The sequence below is a fragment of the Cebus imitator genome, unplaced genomic scaffold (assembly GCF_001604975.1).
Source record: "Cebus imitator isolate Cc_AM_T3 unplaced genomic scaffold, Cebus_imitator-1.0 Scaffold1, whole genome shotgun sequence".
In the NCBI taxonomy this organism is placed as follows: Eukaryota; Metazoa; Chordata; class Mammalia; order Primates; family Cebidae; genus Cebus; species Cebus imitator.
The window spans coordinates 15,706,071-15,721,793 of NW_016107316.1; the positions used below are offsets into that span (position 1 = coordinate 15,706,071).

General features: G+C 48.6%; 1 protein-coding gene across 3 annotated transcripts in view; it reads right to left on the reverse strand.

Annotated features, from left to right (window-relative positions):
* Positions 1 to 692: 692 nt before the first annotated feature.
* ITSN2 (intersectin 2) overlaps positions 693 to 15,723 on the reverse strand; it is a 168,362-nt gene continuing 153,331 nt past the window's right edge. For all 3 annotated transcript variants that reach the window (XM_017526853.1, XM_017526864.2, XM_017526874.2), the window contains 9 exons: positions 14,655 to 14,838; positions 10,515 to 10,613; positions 8,629 to 8,796; positions 7,656 to 7,871; positions 6,952 to 7,073; positions 6,107 to 6,189; positions 3,343 to 3,426; positions 2,368 to 2,541; positions 693 to 1,605 (listed from right to left, as the gene is read on the reverse strand). In XM_017526853.1, coding sequence (XP_017382342.1) covers positions 1,448 to 1,605; positions 2,368 to 2,541; positions 3,343 to 3,426; positions 6,107 to 6,189; positions 6,952 to 7,073; positions 7,656 to 7,871; positions 8,629 to 8,796; positions 10,515 to 10,613; positions 14,655 to 14,838 — 1,288 coding nt within the window. In that variant the 3' untranslated portion in view covers positions 693 to 1,447. The remainder of the gene's footprint in view (positions 1,606 to 2,367; positions 2,542 to 3,342; positions 3,427 to 6,106; positions 6,190 to 6,951; positions 7,074 to 7,655; positions 7,872 to 8,628; positions 8,797 to 10,514; positions 10,614 to 14,654; positions 14,839 to 15,723) is intronic.

Genomic DNA, 15,723 nt, shown 5'->3' on the forward strand with positions numbered 1-15,723 from the left:
TTTGGGAGGCTGAAGCAGGCGGATCACTTGAGGTCAGGAGTTTGAGACCAGCCTGGCCAACACAGTGAAACCCCTGTCTCTACTAAAAATACAAAAATTAGCCAGGTGTAGTGGCACATGCCTGCAGTCCCAGCTACTTGGGAGGCTGAGGCAGGAGAATTGCTTGAACCCGGGAGGCAGAGGTTGCAGTGAGCTGAGATCACACCACTGCACTCCAGCCTGGGTGACAGAGCAAGACTCTGTCTCAAACAAAAACAAAAGAACAGATCATCTTTTCCCTGTTTTTACTCATTAATCCAGAGGTTTGGTGTGTAAGACCTTTGTGCATTTCTTTGCTGTAAGTTACCCTGAAGTTATCACTCAATGGGGCAAGCTGAAGGACGCAGAGGGTCAGTAGCTCCAACAGAGATCATCCATTTCACCCACTAAAGAAAGCCAGCCCCAGAATCACGGGGTAGATTCACCAAAGTCACAGAGCAAGTTAGCAGCAGACTTTAGATGAGGCCCTGGGTCTCCTGACCTCATCCCCACCCTGTCCTTGGTTTTTCCCACTTACCAGGAAGGAAATTTGGTTTCATTATAGGCAGCTTCTGAAGTTACCTTTTAGGAGCCTTTCATCTGGCTAAGATAATTAAAAAGAAGAAAAAAAAACCTTTCATCTAGAAAGTAAATGAGTCAGGCTTTGAAAGAAGTTCCATCCATAAATGTATGTCTTTATTCTCTGTCTGTACATATTGGCAATGATAAAGCTTAAAGATGCATGTCCTATGAAATACGCAACAACAATGAATTTACATAAATAATTTATACTTCAGAAAATTAAAGTTGAAAAATATTTTCCACATTATTAGAGTTCACAGTATTTAAATCACGCTTTCCCACTTAAATTTCAGACTATATTGTCTTAGCAGAGAATGATAAAATCTAATCAGGAGTAAAATGGTCAAGTTTCTGTTTTTATTCAGTGCACAAGTAGACGCTATTTCAGTATCAGGTTGCGCAAGCGCCAAGGCTGCAGCATATCATCCCGACTCCTCCCCTCCTGAGTGGCTGTGACCCAGCAGAGGTCACTGGCGTGGAATGGTTACAGCGTCACCAACCCACTCCACAGTGGACACATTCAACCGAGCGGTAACGTCTGGTGGTCTGATGCCTCATTTCCATGTAATACTTTTATAGCCCTGAAAATGGAAACCTTGGCATCTAAACACAGCTGAACATGTGAACACTAGGACAAGGCACTGTGCTCAGGGGTTTGGTTTCTTTCTAGGAAAGGTGTTTGCATAGATTGCTTGCGGTTTAGTGTGCAGGAAAGCAGAGCCCCCAGCATGCGTGGCTTTGTGAGGGGTGAAGCTGCATGGTGCTCCCTCAGCCCCAAGAGAGCGCAGTCTCTCATTCTCCAGCCCAGCCTGTGGGCAGACCCCTTGGTGCTGTCCTTTTGAACCCCCTACAGGAGAGTTTTTTGCTCAAAAAGCTGCAGGTCAAAGCGGACCCAAACCTCCCCGGTGGGGACCTCGTGCAGCAGCAGTCGGCGGGTCGTCGGGCCTTTGCTTTCCAGTTCTGTGCGAATTTTTGCCACTGGAACTTCAGTACGACCCAGGAAATCTGGTGAGTAAACATAGAGTCAGAAGTCTTCTTTATAAAATCATTAAGGAGCTACATCCGGAAGAGTGTCTGAAATAAGATTCATAAAAGCTTGAAATCTGAAACAAGGAACTTCTTTTGGTTCATGGGTGTTTAATACTGTGAATGGGTGCATGGGGAATGATAGCAGGTTTGCGTAAGAGAAGCTGCCCATGTGGAATTTAAATCTTCATTCTTTGTTTTTTTTTTTTTTTTTTTGAGACAGAGTGTCGCTCTGTTGCCCAGGCTGGAGTGCAGTGACACAATCTCGGCTCACTGCAACCTCCACCTCCTGCGTTCAAATGATTCTCCTGCCTCAGCCTCCTAAGTAGCTAGGATTATAGGCGCATGCCACCATGCCTGGCTAATTTTTGTATTTTTAGTAGAGATGGTGTTTCACCATGTTGGTCAGGCTGGTCTCGAACTCCTGACCTCGTGATCCTTGGCCTCCCAGAGTGCTGGGTTTAAAGCTGTGAGCCACTGCACCTGGCTCAAATCTCCATTCTGGGAATGTTCCAGGAGCAGTATTTACATCATGCATGTAGGGAGTGATGGGTCAAAGACCCGAAACACATCTAAGGCCACCCCCTGCCCTGAGAAAAGGCATACACCTGCCAAAGTGGGATGACACAGGCCTGTGTCACTTCCCTGAAGTGGCAGGGGGGTCTGCACACAGCTGAGGCCCTAGGATCTGGACTCTAGGATCTAGGAAACTGGGAAAGCCCCTGGCTGAGCACCACTTACCATCTGGTGAGAACTGGTCTCTGTCAAACAGGGTGAGACACAGCACATCTTGGTAGAGATCCTTAATAAAGAACTGGCAGTTAAAATTCCACTTGGGATTGAGTGTGTCTTGGATGGTCCTGGTGGTGTAGCTCTGGGAGCCCATGCTGATTTCGCAGTATGGGTTGCTCTTTCCTGAACAAAAAGCACAGACATGTGGCGCATGCAGGTAAAATGAGTGACTGACAGTGCCCTCCTGAGCAGAAGCAGGATCCCACATAATGTGTCACTCTAGACCACAGTAGCAGGAGCCAATGCCTGGAGCACCATATCCCTGTGGTCTAGTGACAGGGTCTTTGAGTTCCCAGTAGTGACAGCAGCATACAGCCGGGCAGTGGCCGAGAGCTCCACTGCCAGCACGTAGCAGCACTGCCTACGGAGCAAGCCTGGGTGAGTATCACTGCAACCTGCCGCATGCTTCCTCAGCGCAGACACACTTGGGAAGGCAGGCACTGGTGCTTAGTGGGGGAAACAGTGATAAGAACATTGGTCCAATATGGGCATTTTAGTGGCACTGGACACATTGACTATTAAAAAGCATCCCATCATTCAGTGTTCAGAAGAGTCATCAGTGGCTGAGTGCGATGGCTCACACCTGTAATCCCCCAGCACTTTGGGAGGCCAAGGCGGGCCAATCACTTGAGGTCAGGAGTTCGAGACCAGCCTGGCCAAAATGGTGAAACCCTGTCTCTACTAAAAATACAAAAATTTGCCAGGCGTGGTGGTGTGTGTGTCCCAGCTACTTGGGAGGCTGAGGCACGAGAATCACTTGAACCCTGGAGGCAGAGGTTGTAGTGAGTCAAGATCGTGCCACTGCACTCCAGCCTGGGCAACAGAGTGAGACTCTGTCTCAAAAAAAAAAAAAAAAAAAGTCATCAGCAAAGACTAGGGTGGGGCAGTTACCATGTCTGTTGAATGAACGAAAGCAGCATTTACCATTTGGTTTGCAGGCTTTTAATTCTGTAGCTTCAATGACATGCACCATCAGGCGCCCGATGCCCGAAGTCTTCTGGGAGCGGGCTACGAAAGAGGAAGATGGGTGTCATTAATCTCTTCTCCGAGGATGCAGACCCTCACTGTCTTTCAAAGTGACCACAATACTACAAGCCTCCTGTCCCCATCTGCCACTGCCCTGGGCCCAACAGCCCAGCATCTGGCTGCCCTGTGCCTTTCCCCAGACAATGTCGCCTGCTAGGAACGCCCTGCTTGCTATTTCTGCCTTGCCTGCTTTCTCTGCCCATCAGCATCCTACTCATCCTTCAAGATTCAGGTCCAATCCTACATGTACCTCCCAGACCCCTTCCCTCCTCTGTGTATCCAGTATCCCTGGCTTACGAGCAGCCTGCAGCCTGCTGGGTCTGAAATTGTGTGGAGCCAGGGTAGGGCATGGACTATTTCCATCATCCTTGCATTAACCCCTCAATTGCCTAGCAAATAGTAATAAAATAATACAGGATATTTGTGCAGCACTTAATAGCAGCAAACATTTACTGGATACTTACTTTGTGCTAGGCATGTGCTAGACTTATATTATTTCAACTGCATAATTACCTGAGAAGGCAGCTCCCCATTTTACTGATGAGAAACGCTGAGACTTAGGACTCTAGTGTGCTCCACTCAGAGCTGCTAAATGGCAGGGTCAAAATTTAAACATCAGATACCAAAGTCCAGGCCCAGTTAAGCCTAGCACAGAGCCTGGCACAAAGCAATCGACAAGTGTTGGAAGAACTGAACGCATGGACGATGTACAACAACATACGCAGATGTTGATGGGAAGCAAAACTCAGAAAAATCTGATTGACATCTTTGGCCAATTAAGAAATCATTATATGCATTATGAAATGATCAATCATTGATTTTTCAATAGCAAGCTTTTAAAGTACCATGAAAATAACATTAAATTAGCAAAAGCTGTTTTAAACATACCTTGTAGGAGTATATAACAAAATAGGGAAACCTGAATGAAAAAACACATAAAGAGCTGCAACCAAAGCAGCCAGGAAGCTGGCAGGAGGCCTGGGCAGGCGTGCAGGCTGCATGGGGGCCGGGTGGGGAGGAAGGGTGGAGGTGCGGCTGGCTCAGAGCACAGGCCTCCCATGAGCTGGAGGCCACAGGCAGGCCTGGCACAGCTGGACATACAGCAGGGAGACTGGAGAAGAATGTGGGAGTTCTGGTCTGAGGGCCGCGGCAGAGCGGGGCGGTGGGGGGGTGCTTTGCAAAGACCATGGCAGCTCCACTGAGCAGGTGAGTAGGCTGTGCCATGAACAGAGAGGACACTACGAACGTAACAAATCTGGAGCCCCACCGGCACAAGTTACATGCTGGGCCTGGCTGGGGAGGGGGTTGCTTTTGGGGAGCTATGGCCATTACATGAGAAAAGCGGGGACTGGGGTGCAAGCAGAGACAACAGAGGATGAGAATCCAGAGAGAGAATGATCACAGCCTCAGGACAGCGGGGGCTCCAAGTAGAAGTCATGCTGGTCAAGGCATGAGGGAAGGTGTCATGGAGGACACCTTGATGTGAGCCTTGAAGAATGGGAAGAATTTAAGGTGGGGGCACAGCACTTCTGCTGAGGGGGAGTGTGCACTGGAAGGCCGGGCAGGGCAACGATGGGCTGCTCAACTAGGCAGGTGGATGGCTGGACACAAGAAAGAGCTGGCAATGGGGCTGGGTGGCACGTAATAGTGTGGATGGGCCCTCAGTGTGGGGCAGGAACTGTGTCCTGAATTTAGGAGGCAACAGGGAAGATACTTCAGCGGAAGAGGTAAAAGCAGCTCTGGAAAGAATACTCCCGAAATGAAGAGGATGGGCAGCAGAGAGGAAAGAGGGCCTTGTGCTGCAGCCTGGGTGGAGATGGGGGGCCTGTGATGTGGGGGCAGGAGAGCAGGGCGAGTGGCGAGGGAGGAGGACTGCAGGACCTGCTGCTGACCAGATGTGAGGCGTCAGGGAGGGGCCTGGGTGGCTGGGGACCACACTACCGTCCACATAGGGTCCCGGGAGGAGGAGCCGCTGCTGGAAGGAGGCTGGTGGTCCCCCCGGAAAGGCCAATGTGCGATGCGGGAGCAGTGGGGCAGGTGGCTCTGGAGGGCGCTGTTCAGAGGTCTGGGTTTGGGGGAGTGCGGCCAGCCAGACCACAGGGTCCAGAGAGAAGGCGGAGCCTCGGTGACTGCCATCAGTGCAGGGAGCTGGGGCAGGGCAAGTGAGCCGAGCCGCTAACTAGGCCACTGGTGTTACTGACGGGACAGGACATGGACTGAAGTCTGGTGAGGTGAGAAGGGGGAGGAGGCAGGGGCAGGAGGAGGAGGAGAGGGCAGACTTAGGGTCCAGGCCCCTGGCTGCCAAGGGAGAGGGTGGATGGCAGAAGGGCAAGGAGGAGCAGGGGCTGCTGGGGAGCTAAAGGGAGGCAAACCACAGGTGTGGCCTGCGACAGCCCAAGCAGAGGTGAGGTGAGTTGTGGAAAGAAAGGACTGGAGAAGGCGCGGGGGAGGGGGAGGGGCAGAGCCAGCACTGCCAGCCAATGTTTGTGTGGGCAGGGGCCTGAAGGGTTTGCAATGGTAGCTTCGAGAGGGAAGGGCTCTGTGGTCTGATCCTGTAGCAGGTCTGATCTTTCAGGCCCGTCCCCATTTCATCAGCCTGACTGCAGGAGGAGGTCCCTAGGGCCCCTGGGGGCTACCTCCCACCCTCTGGGCACCCCCATACCTTGGTAAGCCTTCTCACGCTTCTTCTTCTCGGTGTCAATGTACTGCTCAGACGCTGCCTTGATCTTCTGCACCCAGGCGGTCCTGTGGGAGAAGCAGGGTTAGCTGTTTGCCGCTTCCCACCCTCATAGCTCAGCCCCGAGCCCCAGAGCTCTGCACGCGTTCTTCAGTCTTTTGCTAACCTCAACCTTCACAAGTTTCCTATCAAAGACCTGATATTAGTCAACCAAAAGACGCTTATGCTTATCCAGCTGGGAACTGCTAATGACCCTTCTTGACTGACCACAAAACCCCAGGCACTCGCAAGGCGCTGGGACCCGGAGACACACAATGCACTGGCCCCACGGATGACCGTTGGCACTAGGGGTTCTAGCACACACCGAGGAGCAGCAGCACCCCCTGGGTTGGCATCGCGGAGATGCTGTTGGAGCTGCAGCCTGAAGGAAGCTGGGAACGGCGGGGGGCGCACCCACACAAGGGCGCCTGGGGGGCGGAGGTCTGCAGGTAGAGGGATGTGGGGCTGCAGCCTCGGACACCAGCAAAGCACAATGGACTGTGGCCTGTGGGCAGCCCCTGCAGGGACTGTAGCAGGGCCTGAGATGCTGACTTGCCATTTGTGAAGACTGCTGAGTGGTGTGAGGAGAGATGAGAAGCAGGGAAATGTGTTAGGAGGCGGCTGCAGTGACCAAGGCCTACCGTGGGACTGGAGCAGAGGGGACGTGTGAAGAGAGGTTCAGGATACAGAGTAGTGGGGCTTGAGCACAGCTGGAGATGGGTTTATGGCAGAGGGAGATGCCCAGGCCTTCTCCCGGGGATCAAGGCAGGCCACACATGGTCAGGACTGACCTCTCGTTAATGTTGTCTGTTCGGAGGGTGTAGACCCGATCAATGTGGGAAATGTGGAAGACGGGCTCATCGCTGGAAGGGTCTGTGGGCAGTTTCACCAAGACTTCATTCAGGAAAATGGGCTGAAAGAATTAGGGCCAAAACACAGGCTGTGAGATGGGCCAGAACACTCCACCCGCCTATGTCCAGAGAGAGCTCTGTTTGTTCTGAAGAGCCTTGTTGAGGAGGAGAAAAAGGGTCTAGGGCCTAAGGTCTTCCACACAGAACAAATGAAGTCTCCATTTCTGTGAAAGTAATCATTGAGTTGGGTCAGGTGTTGGTACTGGGGACAGGAGCTCCGAGTGCCCACAACTGCCAGTGCAAAAGGCTCTCTCTACTGCTACCAGCACTGGTACTGTGCTTGGGCTCAGCTTATAGAGACCCAATGCTGAACATGGACAGCGGTGAGCCCAGGTGTCATGCTGGCCAGCTGGCCAGGTGAAAGCCAGAATCTGAGCTGGAGTCTGGCTGACAGCCAGCAGTGGGTGGGGAGAGCCCAGCCGCATGGGGCTCTTCCCGTGGGAATGGCAAAAGAAGCATGAGCCACCTGGAAAGAGGTGAAGCGGGTCCCATAAGGACGGCTCAGGGTCAGCCAGGAAGGTCCTTAAGACAGAGGCAACACCTCATTAGGCCCCTGATACTACCGCCAGACATGCCATACTCACCGTTTTATACATTTTGAATTGAGCATTGGACTTAGAGCTGAAAAGTTTCTCGGAGCCAGAGGAAACAGCAAACTGCTTGACCATGTAGGTAAGAAGCAGGAAGTCATTGAAGAGGAACCCATGCAGCTCCTTGTTGCTCTTGGTCTTGTATAATTTTCCACTGTGCAAGAGCTTCCGGGGCCCCAGGCAGTTGGTGAGAGAGTTGAAAATAAGTTGCTTAAAAAGAAAGAAAATTTCACTTTTTAAATCCCGGCGCAAACCATCCCAGTGCCCCTGAGAGGCCAGCGCCCTGGGCCTGACGATACTGTGGTGGAGTTTTCTAGGTGGGAATGTGGCTAGAATCATTCACCTTGCATGAGAGATCCTTAAATGTATTACCGTTCCGAGTTCAAACTGGCCCAGTGAAAATCATTACTTCTAGCCACAGAACACCGATTCTACCAGCTGAATTCAAAGAACTCAAAACAAAACAACAACAACAAAAAAAACCCAGTCTTCCCTCCTTAGGAGAAAGGAAGATGACAATCCAAGAAGCAATGCCCTTCATGCCTGTAATCCCAGCACTGTGGGCGGCCGAGGTGGGAGGATCACTTGAGGCCAGGAGTTCAAGACCAGCATGGCCAACATGGTAAAACCCCAGCTCTACTAAAAATACAAAAATCAGCTGGGTGTGGTGGTGGGCACTTATAATCCCAGCTACTCAAGGAGGCTGAGGTGGGAGAATCACTCGAGCCTTGGAGGCAGAGGTTGGAGTGAGCTGAGATGATCTCGCCACTGCACTCCAGCCTGGGCAACACAGCAAGACTCCATCTCAAAAAAAAAAAAAGAAGGAATGCCTTTATAGGAGCAGGCAGGGTGTCGAGTCTGCACAGGCTGCACTAACGTGGAGACTGTCCATGTGGGGGAAGGCTTGGAGCTGGTTCCCCACCCAGAGCCTTCCTGGAGGCGCAAGGCTTAACCTCACAGGCCTGACCTCCGCGAGGCCTTCGCACTGCACGTGCGCCTGGATCCACTCTAGTCGGTCGGAGTTTTCCTTTTCCCGAACTCCCTCATTCACTTGAGAGCATAGCTCCTCTGCCCGCTCAAGGGCCAGCTTCAGGGAGGAATGGTCCGTGTGGCTCTCCGGGGTGTTCTCCAGAATCTGGAAAAGAGTGGGCAGTGTCACGTGGGAAGAAATGCGTCTCTCACCCACCCGGACCTTCACTTGATGGCTCCCTCGACCCCATGTTATGGACTGCTTTTACGTGCTCAGTGCTACCCAGGCCCTATGTGCTCAGTGCTACGCCAGACAGTGAACAAGATGACACTTTCTGCCCTTGAGAAACTCGTAGTCTCACAAGTTCTTGGAGATACAGGGACAGGGAACGCCACTGTCACAAGGTGACAGCACTAAATGGATCAACTGCTCTGAAGTGTGTAGGTCTCTGGCTGCTCTCCGACTGGCTCCTGGCAACAGGCGGGAGCTTCCCTACTCCCCCCAAAATTTAAGTCATGTACCTTTAGGGCGGGCCCTCCAATACAAACTGGCTGCAAGTGCGGTGAGTGTGAACTTGCTGAATAGCAATGGTTCAGAACATTTTTGGGGTCACTGATCCTTTTCAAAAATCTGATGAAAGCAATGACTCCCTTGCCACAGGAAAAAATACAATAAAATCACACTGTCAGCAAGTGGAAGAAATGCATCCTGTTCATTCTGAAGCCATTTGAAATGACTCATGCTACAACTGTGAACACATAGAGGCCAGAATAAATGTGTGGTCCCTCCAGAAATTAGTGCCATCACTAGACGACTCCTGTCTGGACTGTCCCTCTAGTTGGATGAGTCCCCAGTCCTTTGTTTACAATTCTAAAATGCAGAAAAGCCTGAGGGCCTCAAGTTTTTAATTCAGTACCCATTAGGTGGTAAAATCTGACCTAAACAGAAGAGATATATTTACTTATTCTACTTACAGTGACTGTTCTTATGTTTCACTGTAGGAGTATTAGTGTGGCTGGTTATAAGTGCTGCCCTAAGGCTTGGGTGGGGAGTCATATATTATATGGTATCTGAACTACATTCTGAATTCTGAAACACATCTGGCCCCATGTAGTTCAGTTAAGGGCCTGTGAACCTGCATTACTGGGTCAATTTAGTCCAGGTATCTATCACGTGAAGGCTATGCTGAGTTCACAGAGCTAACAGGCCAAAAGTCAAGGAATAATCAATAATCAATAGAGCTAAAAGACTTATCATATTCCTGTTTTTCATTGTAAGTTACTGTAATCAATGAATTGTGGGATAATCTTTTGTCAAGTCTGCCTTTTCCTTATAAGGCGTATGGGCTCAAGAGGGCCATATTGCTTATGAAAAATAAAGCTGGAAGGAATTTTAGAAGGAATGTCGAAGCCGAATACAGCGAGGGACACAAATGAACTCTATTTAGGACCTGCCAAGTGGAGCCTCCTGGGACATCCAGATGAAGGTGTTCAGCAGGTGGATGGAGGCAGATCTCAGAGGAAAGACTGGAGTCTAAGGTTGCTCTGGTCTTTCTCTGGGTTCAAGAGGGGCCTTTTCCTGCCTAGACAAGCACACTTATGCCTTTGAGATGCTGGGGAGTTTCTTGAAAGGCGAATGACAGGTTACCCAAGTGACACTGGATTCCTCTCTGATTCGCCCACTTCAAAGATTCAGCGTGTTCCTGTGTGCACACACACAGCACACAAAGGCGTCTGGTCCCTGGAACAGTGGGATTGCTTGCGCGGCGTCACACCGTATGCAGGTGGGGTGGTATGCTCAGAGGCTCCCTGAGGACCTGGCCTCTAGGACCTCAGCACGTCCTGCTCCTAACTCAGACCCCCCGCCCCAGCCTGCGCACTCACACTTCTGATGAGCAGCGGGTAGCGGGTGATCCTCTGCATGGGTTTCAGCAGGAAGCTGGAGAGGGGCATTCCTTTACACCGTGGGTCAGATGCCAGCTTCTGCAAAACAGCGGCAAGGCTTGTGAGGAAATTACAGCTCCAATCAAAGGAAGCATGGGTCTTTGACTGCCTTTTAGATTTCACATTTCTTTTATTTATGTTTCTCCTTGTCTTACTGTTTTAGGATTTTTTTTTAAGTGCATGTTTTATTTTTTAAAATTTGTATATATTCATGACACACAAGCATAATTTTGCTACACTGATATGTTGCACTGTAGCAAAGTCAGGGTCTTCAACTTTCTTTTAATAACCCAGGCTCTAAAATGATACCTATTGGGTTCACAGTAGGAATATCTCACCTCATGTGCCAAGCCCAGCAGATGCTCCTCAGCTCTTTCTCACACACTGTCCAAAGCCTGTGTGATCACTCCTTCCTCTGCTTCTAGAACCACTTTCTCCAAGCCCACTAGCCTTCTCAGTCCTCTCCACAGTCCTCCTCTCCTCCACCCACTTTCACCGAGTTACTGAGCAGGACTCCCCACAGCGGAGCCCTGGTATCTGTAACCTTGAGGCTCCCTGGAGCTCCGCACTTGCTGTGTTGCACTCCTTCTGACCTGGCTGTCCCAAAGCCACCTCAGTCTCAACATATCCCAAAACACAGTCCTCACCTTCCCTTGCAAAGGCCGTCTTTCCTGCCCTCTTTCCCGTCTGAGTTGGTGGCGCCTTCTAGCACGCACACCTAGGAACACATCCACTCCCACTCTGGCTCTGACACAGCTCGATTCCCCAACTCTGCCTGCCCATCATCCCTGCTCGATCAGTAGCAGTCACTGCCGTTCACAGAGCACGACTGTGTGCTAGGGAACGAATGTGTGAGCCTGTGCGGGGACTGCCCCAACCTGCCTTCTCGGGGCTGATTCACACTCAACCCTGAAGACTCAGGTCCTGCTTCCCCTTGTCCAGGCTCTCCCCTGGGACATCTTCTTTCCTTTCCATGACCCTCCCTGGCCACTTTTAGCATCTACCGCATGTGCACCAGGTGACACAGGGCGAGGCATCGCGTTTCAGTGTCTCTACTCCACACTGACTGTGAGTGCCAGGGCCCAAGGCCACACCTTACTTGCCTCTGCCCCTAGCACTGGCACAGCAGCTGCTGCTCTAGGATGGCCGCTTTTCATGATTGAAAAGATACTCGCTGTCATCTACCGAATCGTTTTCTCATCACCGGATATTGAAATTGCCCCCCTTTTGTTCTGGACATATCTATATTTATATATGTTGCTATCACAAGCATCTTCATGCTTTTTATTTTTATAATTTCTGAGTCTTTTTAAAAAGTAGCATTTTAGAACACAGTTTATCGCTAGATTTTGCTTTTTAAGGTAACCTATAGCAGGCCTTTTGTTATGAGGCGGTAAACTATTTTTATTTATTTTTACTACTGTTACAATTGTGATGACATTGAAATCCTATTTACATCACTAAGGATTTTAAAACATGCACTTATACGAACAATTCTCAGTTTGTCTCATTACCATGATGAATGTTTAGTTCTATGATCTTGGTTTCCACGTCTCCTCCAGTTCATTTCCTGGCAACAACTTCCCGCCTCCTCCCCTTCTCACCAATCAAAGGACTCTGTCCTCAGTGCCTTACATTCAATCATTTTTGTCTCCCTGAGATCCTTATAAGGAAAATTACGGTAATCATTTATTGAATACTAATGGGTTGGTATCTGAGTTAAAGTCCTCTAAAAGTATTGTCTGATAATCTCCTTTTTTTTTTTGAGACAGAGTTTAGCTCTTGTTGCCCAGGCTGGAGTGCAGTGGTGCAATCTCCACTCACAACCTCCGCCTCCCGGGTTCAAGCGATTCTCCTGCCTCAGCCTCCCAAGTAGCTGGGATTACAGGCATGTACCACCAGGCCTGGCTAATTTTTTGTATTTTTAGTAGAGATGGGGTTTCTCCATGTTGGTCAGGATGGTCTCAAACTTCTGACCTCAGGTGATCTACCCGCCTCAGCCTCCCAAAGTGCTGGGATTACAAGCGTGAGCCACCGCGCCTGGCCTGATAACCTCCTTTTACAGATGAGGGGACTGAAGGCCACCCACCTGTTAAATAACCTGCTTCTGGTCACGCAATAAGACAGTGATGGGGCTGGGATTCTGAAGCCTGTCTAAAATTCCTGTTCATCGTTCTACACATGGTATGCTACAGCCTCCTGAGATAATCCTAGATTATTTTCATGGAATGCTTGATTTTATGAACTGTTACTTTAAGAGTTTAACAGCTGTATTTGTAAAAGATACTGGGTTATAATTTAAACAGGTCTCGGAATCATGGCCACTTTGCCTTGTAGAATGAATTAGGTGACCTTTCTACTTTTCCTATGATCTGTAACAGTTTGTATAATACGGAATAATCTATTCCTTTAGAGTTGGAAAGAATCACCATTAAATCCATCAAGTGGACCCAGCTCCTTTTTGGGTTACTTTTCTCAATTTTTCTCCTTGGTTAATAGTATCATAATAGTAAGATTTTCTATTTATTAAAAGATTTTATATTCTTACTGAGCCAGTTTTCAAATTTTAATGGAAAATTACAAATTTTGTTAATGTTTTCAAATTTGTTAGCATGTATTTTGGAATTATATGCTTTTTAATTTAAGAGAATCTCCTTATATCCATTCTTACTGTTACTTGTGTTTTTTCCTCTTTTTCTATTAGATTCATCAGAGTTATATTTTATTAATTCTCTTCAATATACCAGTTATTGGATATAGTGATATAATTTGTGCTTTTTATCTTTATAATTCCTCCATTTTCCTTTTAGAATTTTTATTCTTTGCCTAAACATCTTCATATCTTATTCTTATTTTCTATTCTTTTCTGATAATGAAAATATTTACATTATGTACTCTCCCTTAAGTACTGCTTTGGCTGTTTAATAGATCTCAATATGCAGTATCTCATGAGCAAAAAAACCCAACAAGAAATGTGAAAAAAAAAAAAAAGAAAACAGATCGTACGTTCAACTCCCTCACCATTTTAACAGGTATACTGATAGTTTCACTACTGAACACCATCAATGAAAATGGCTTCTCAAAATGTGACTTTCTACGATGAGAACCTGTGCGGAGGATGCTGGTTTGTTCCATGACCCACAGTGCTCTCCCTGAGCACAGCTCTAGCTTTACGTCTCGTGCTTAACTTGTGACCTGGCGGCATGGAACCGATCCTTTCTTCTTCTGTTCACCTGTTTCCGGAAGCTTTGATGACATCTGTGCACACTTCTGGTATATGTACAGGATCACAGATACGCATTTTATATATTAGTAATTCCTGGTATCATCTTTGTTTCCTACTCTCATTTCCTTTTGTCCCAGTTTATTTGTCTAGTTATTTTAAATTTTATCTTGTTGCATTTTATACGTCTGAGTAAGCTATTTTAGGGCCGAACACGGTGGCTCATGCCTGTAATCCCAGCACTTTGGGAGGCCAAGGTAGGCAGATGACCTGAGGTCAGGAGTTTGAAACCAGCCTGGCCAACATGGTGAAACCCCGTCTCTACTAAAAATACAAAAATTAGCCAGGCATGGTGGCGCATGCCTGCAATCCCACCTGCTCTGGAGGCTGAGATAAGAGAATCTCAAACCCGGGAGGCAGAGGTTGCAATGAGCCAATATTACACCACTGCACTCCAGCCTGGGCAACAGAGTGAGATTCTGTCTCAAAAAAAAAAAAAAAAGTAAGCTATTTTATGTTCTTTCTGGAATAAGATAGGTATTAAATGAATGCAGTTTACTAAATTAAGAAAGTGACATTCCAGTTGTGTTGTTGAGTATAAAGTAGCTGATAAGTAAGTATGCTTAAAAAAATACTCTGCTCTTAGACAGGGAAAAATATGGTCCCAGTGCCAGGAAATAAACAGGTCTATATAAAGGCAACACAAAACAATCCGGAAACTCTCTGCCATATTAGTGTTTCCTTTGGAAACTGATGGGGATGCCCTTCTCCATTGTGGGATTCCCTATTGGGCTATTGTGTGCTGTTGCCTTCAGCCTCAGAAGGAGCCTGGCCTGCAAGGCTCAGAATGGAGTTACCTTTAAAAATTCTTTGAAATCTGTGTCTTCATCTGTCTTCTGCTGTAACAGAGCTGCTCCATTAAGCTGGCAGCTGCAGAACCTGATGTAAGCCTGCATGTGGGACAGCTCAGCTGCCAGGATGTCCCCAATCATCTGCACCGGCATCTTCTCACCCCCGGTCTTCTTCCGTACCCGCAAAGCCCTGCGAATAGCACACTCTCATTTTGTGCTTCTATATGAATGTCTTAGGTAACTGAAGGACGAATCCCATGGCAGACCAATGGTGATGATAACCAGTGAGTTACCTAAGAACCTCTGGCACTAGAAAGGAAAACTCAGGAGGAGGAGATAGCTTGGGCCAAAAGCTCTGCTGGTCAGGCCAACCTGGGTGTGATGTTAGCAAAGAAAAAAAAGAAAAGAAAGTCCATACACTTGGGTGGGCTGGGTATGGTGGCTCATGCCTCTAATCCCAGCATTTTGAGAGGCCAAGGATTGCTTGAGCCCAGGAGTTTGAGACCAGCCTGGGCAACATAGTGAGACCCTGTCTCTATAAAAAATGAAAAATTAGCTGGGCATGGTGGTGCATAGCTGTAGTTCCAGCTACTCAGGAGGCTGAGGTGGGAAGATCACCTGAGCCCAGAAGTTTAAGGGTGCAATGAACTATGATCACGCCACTGCACTGCAGCTTGGGTGACAGAGTGAGACCCTGCCTCTAAAAATAATACAAATAAAAATAAATAGAAAAAATAAACACTTGGGTATTTCAAGACCTTTAGAATTGTTTTTGTTTCACCGTAGCTTCTTGGGAAAGTTTCTTTTGAAAGATTCTAACTTGTTCCCGGTTGAACCAAGAGGGAAATTTTCAGTCTGTAAGAGAAAAAAGGGAGCAGGAGCCGCAGAGGCCAGGTGTGGAGGCAGAGGCCAGGTGTGGAGGCAGAGGGGCACTATCTGCGAGGGAGCTGGGACTGCTGACCCTTCCCCTGGGAGCCTGTCCTCACAGACATGAAGGATGGAAAATCACCCCAAGGACAGAACTTCACACTGGGATGGGAACTTAGGAGGCCGCTAAACTGGGCAGTTTCATCTG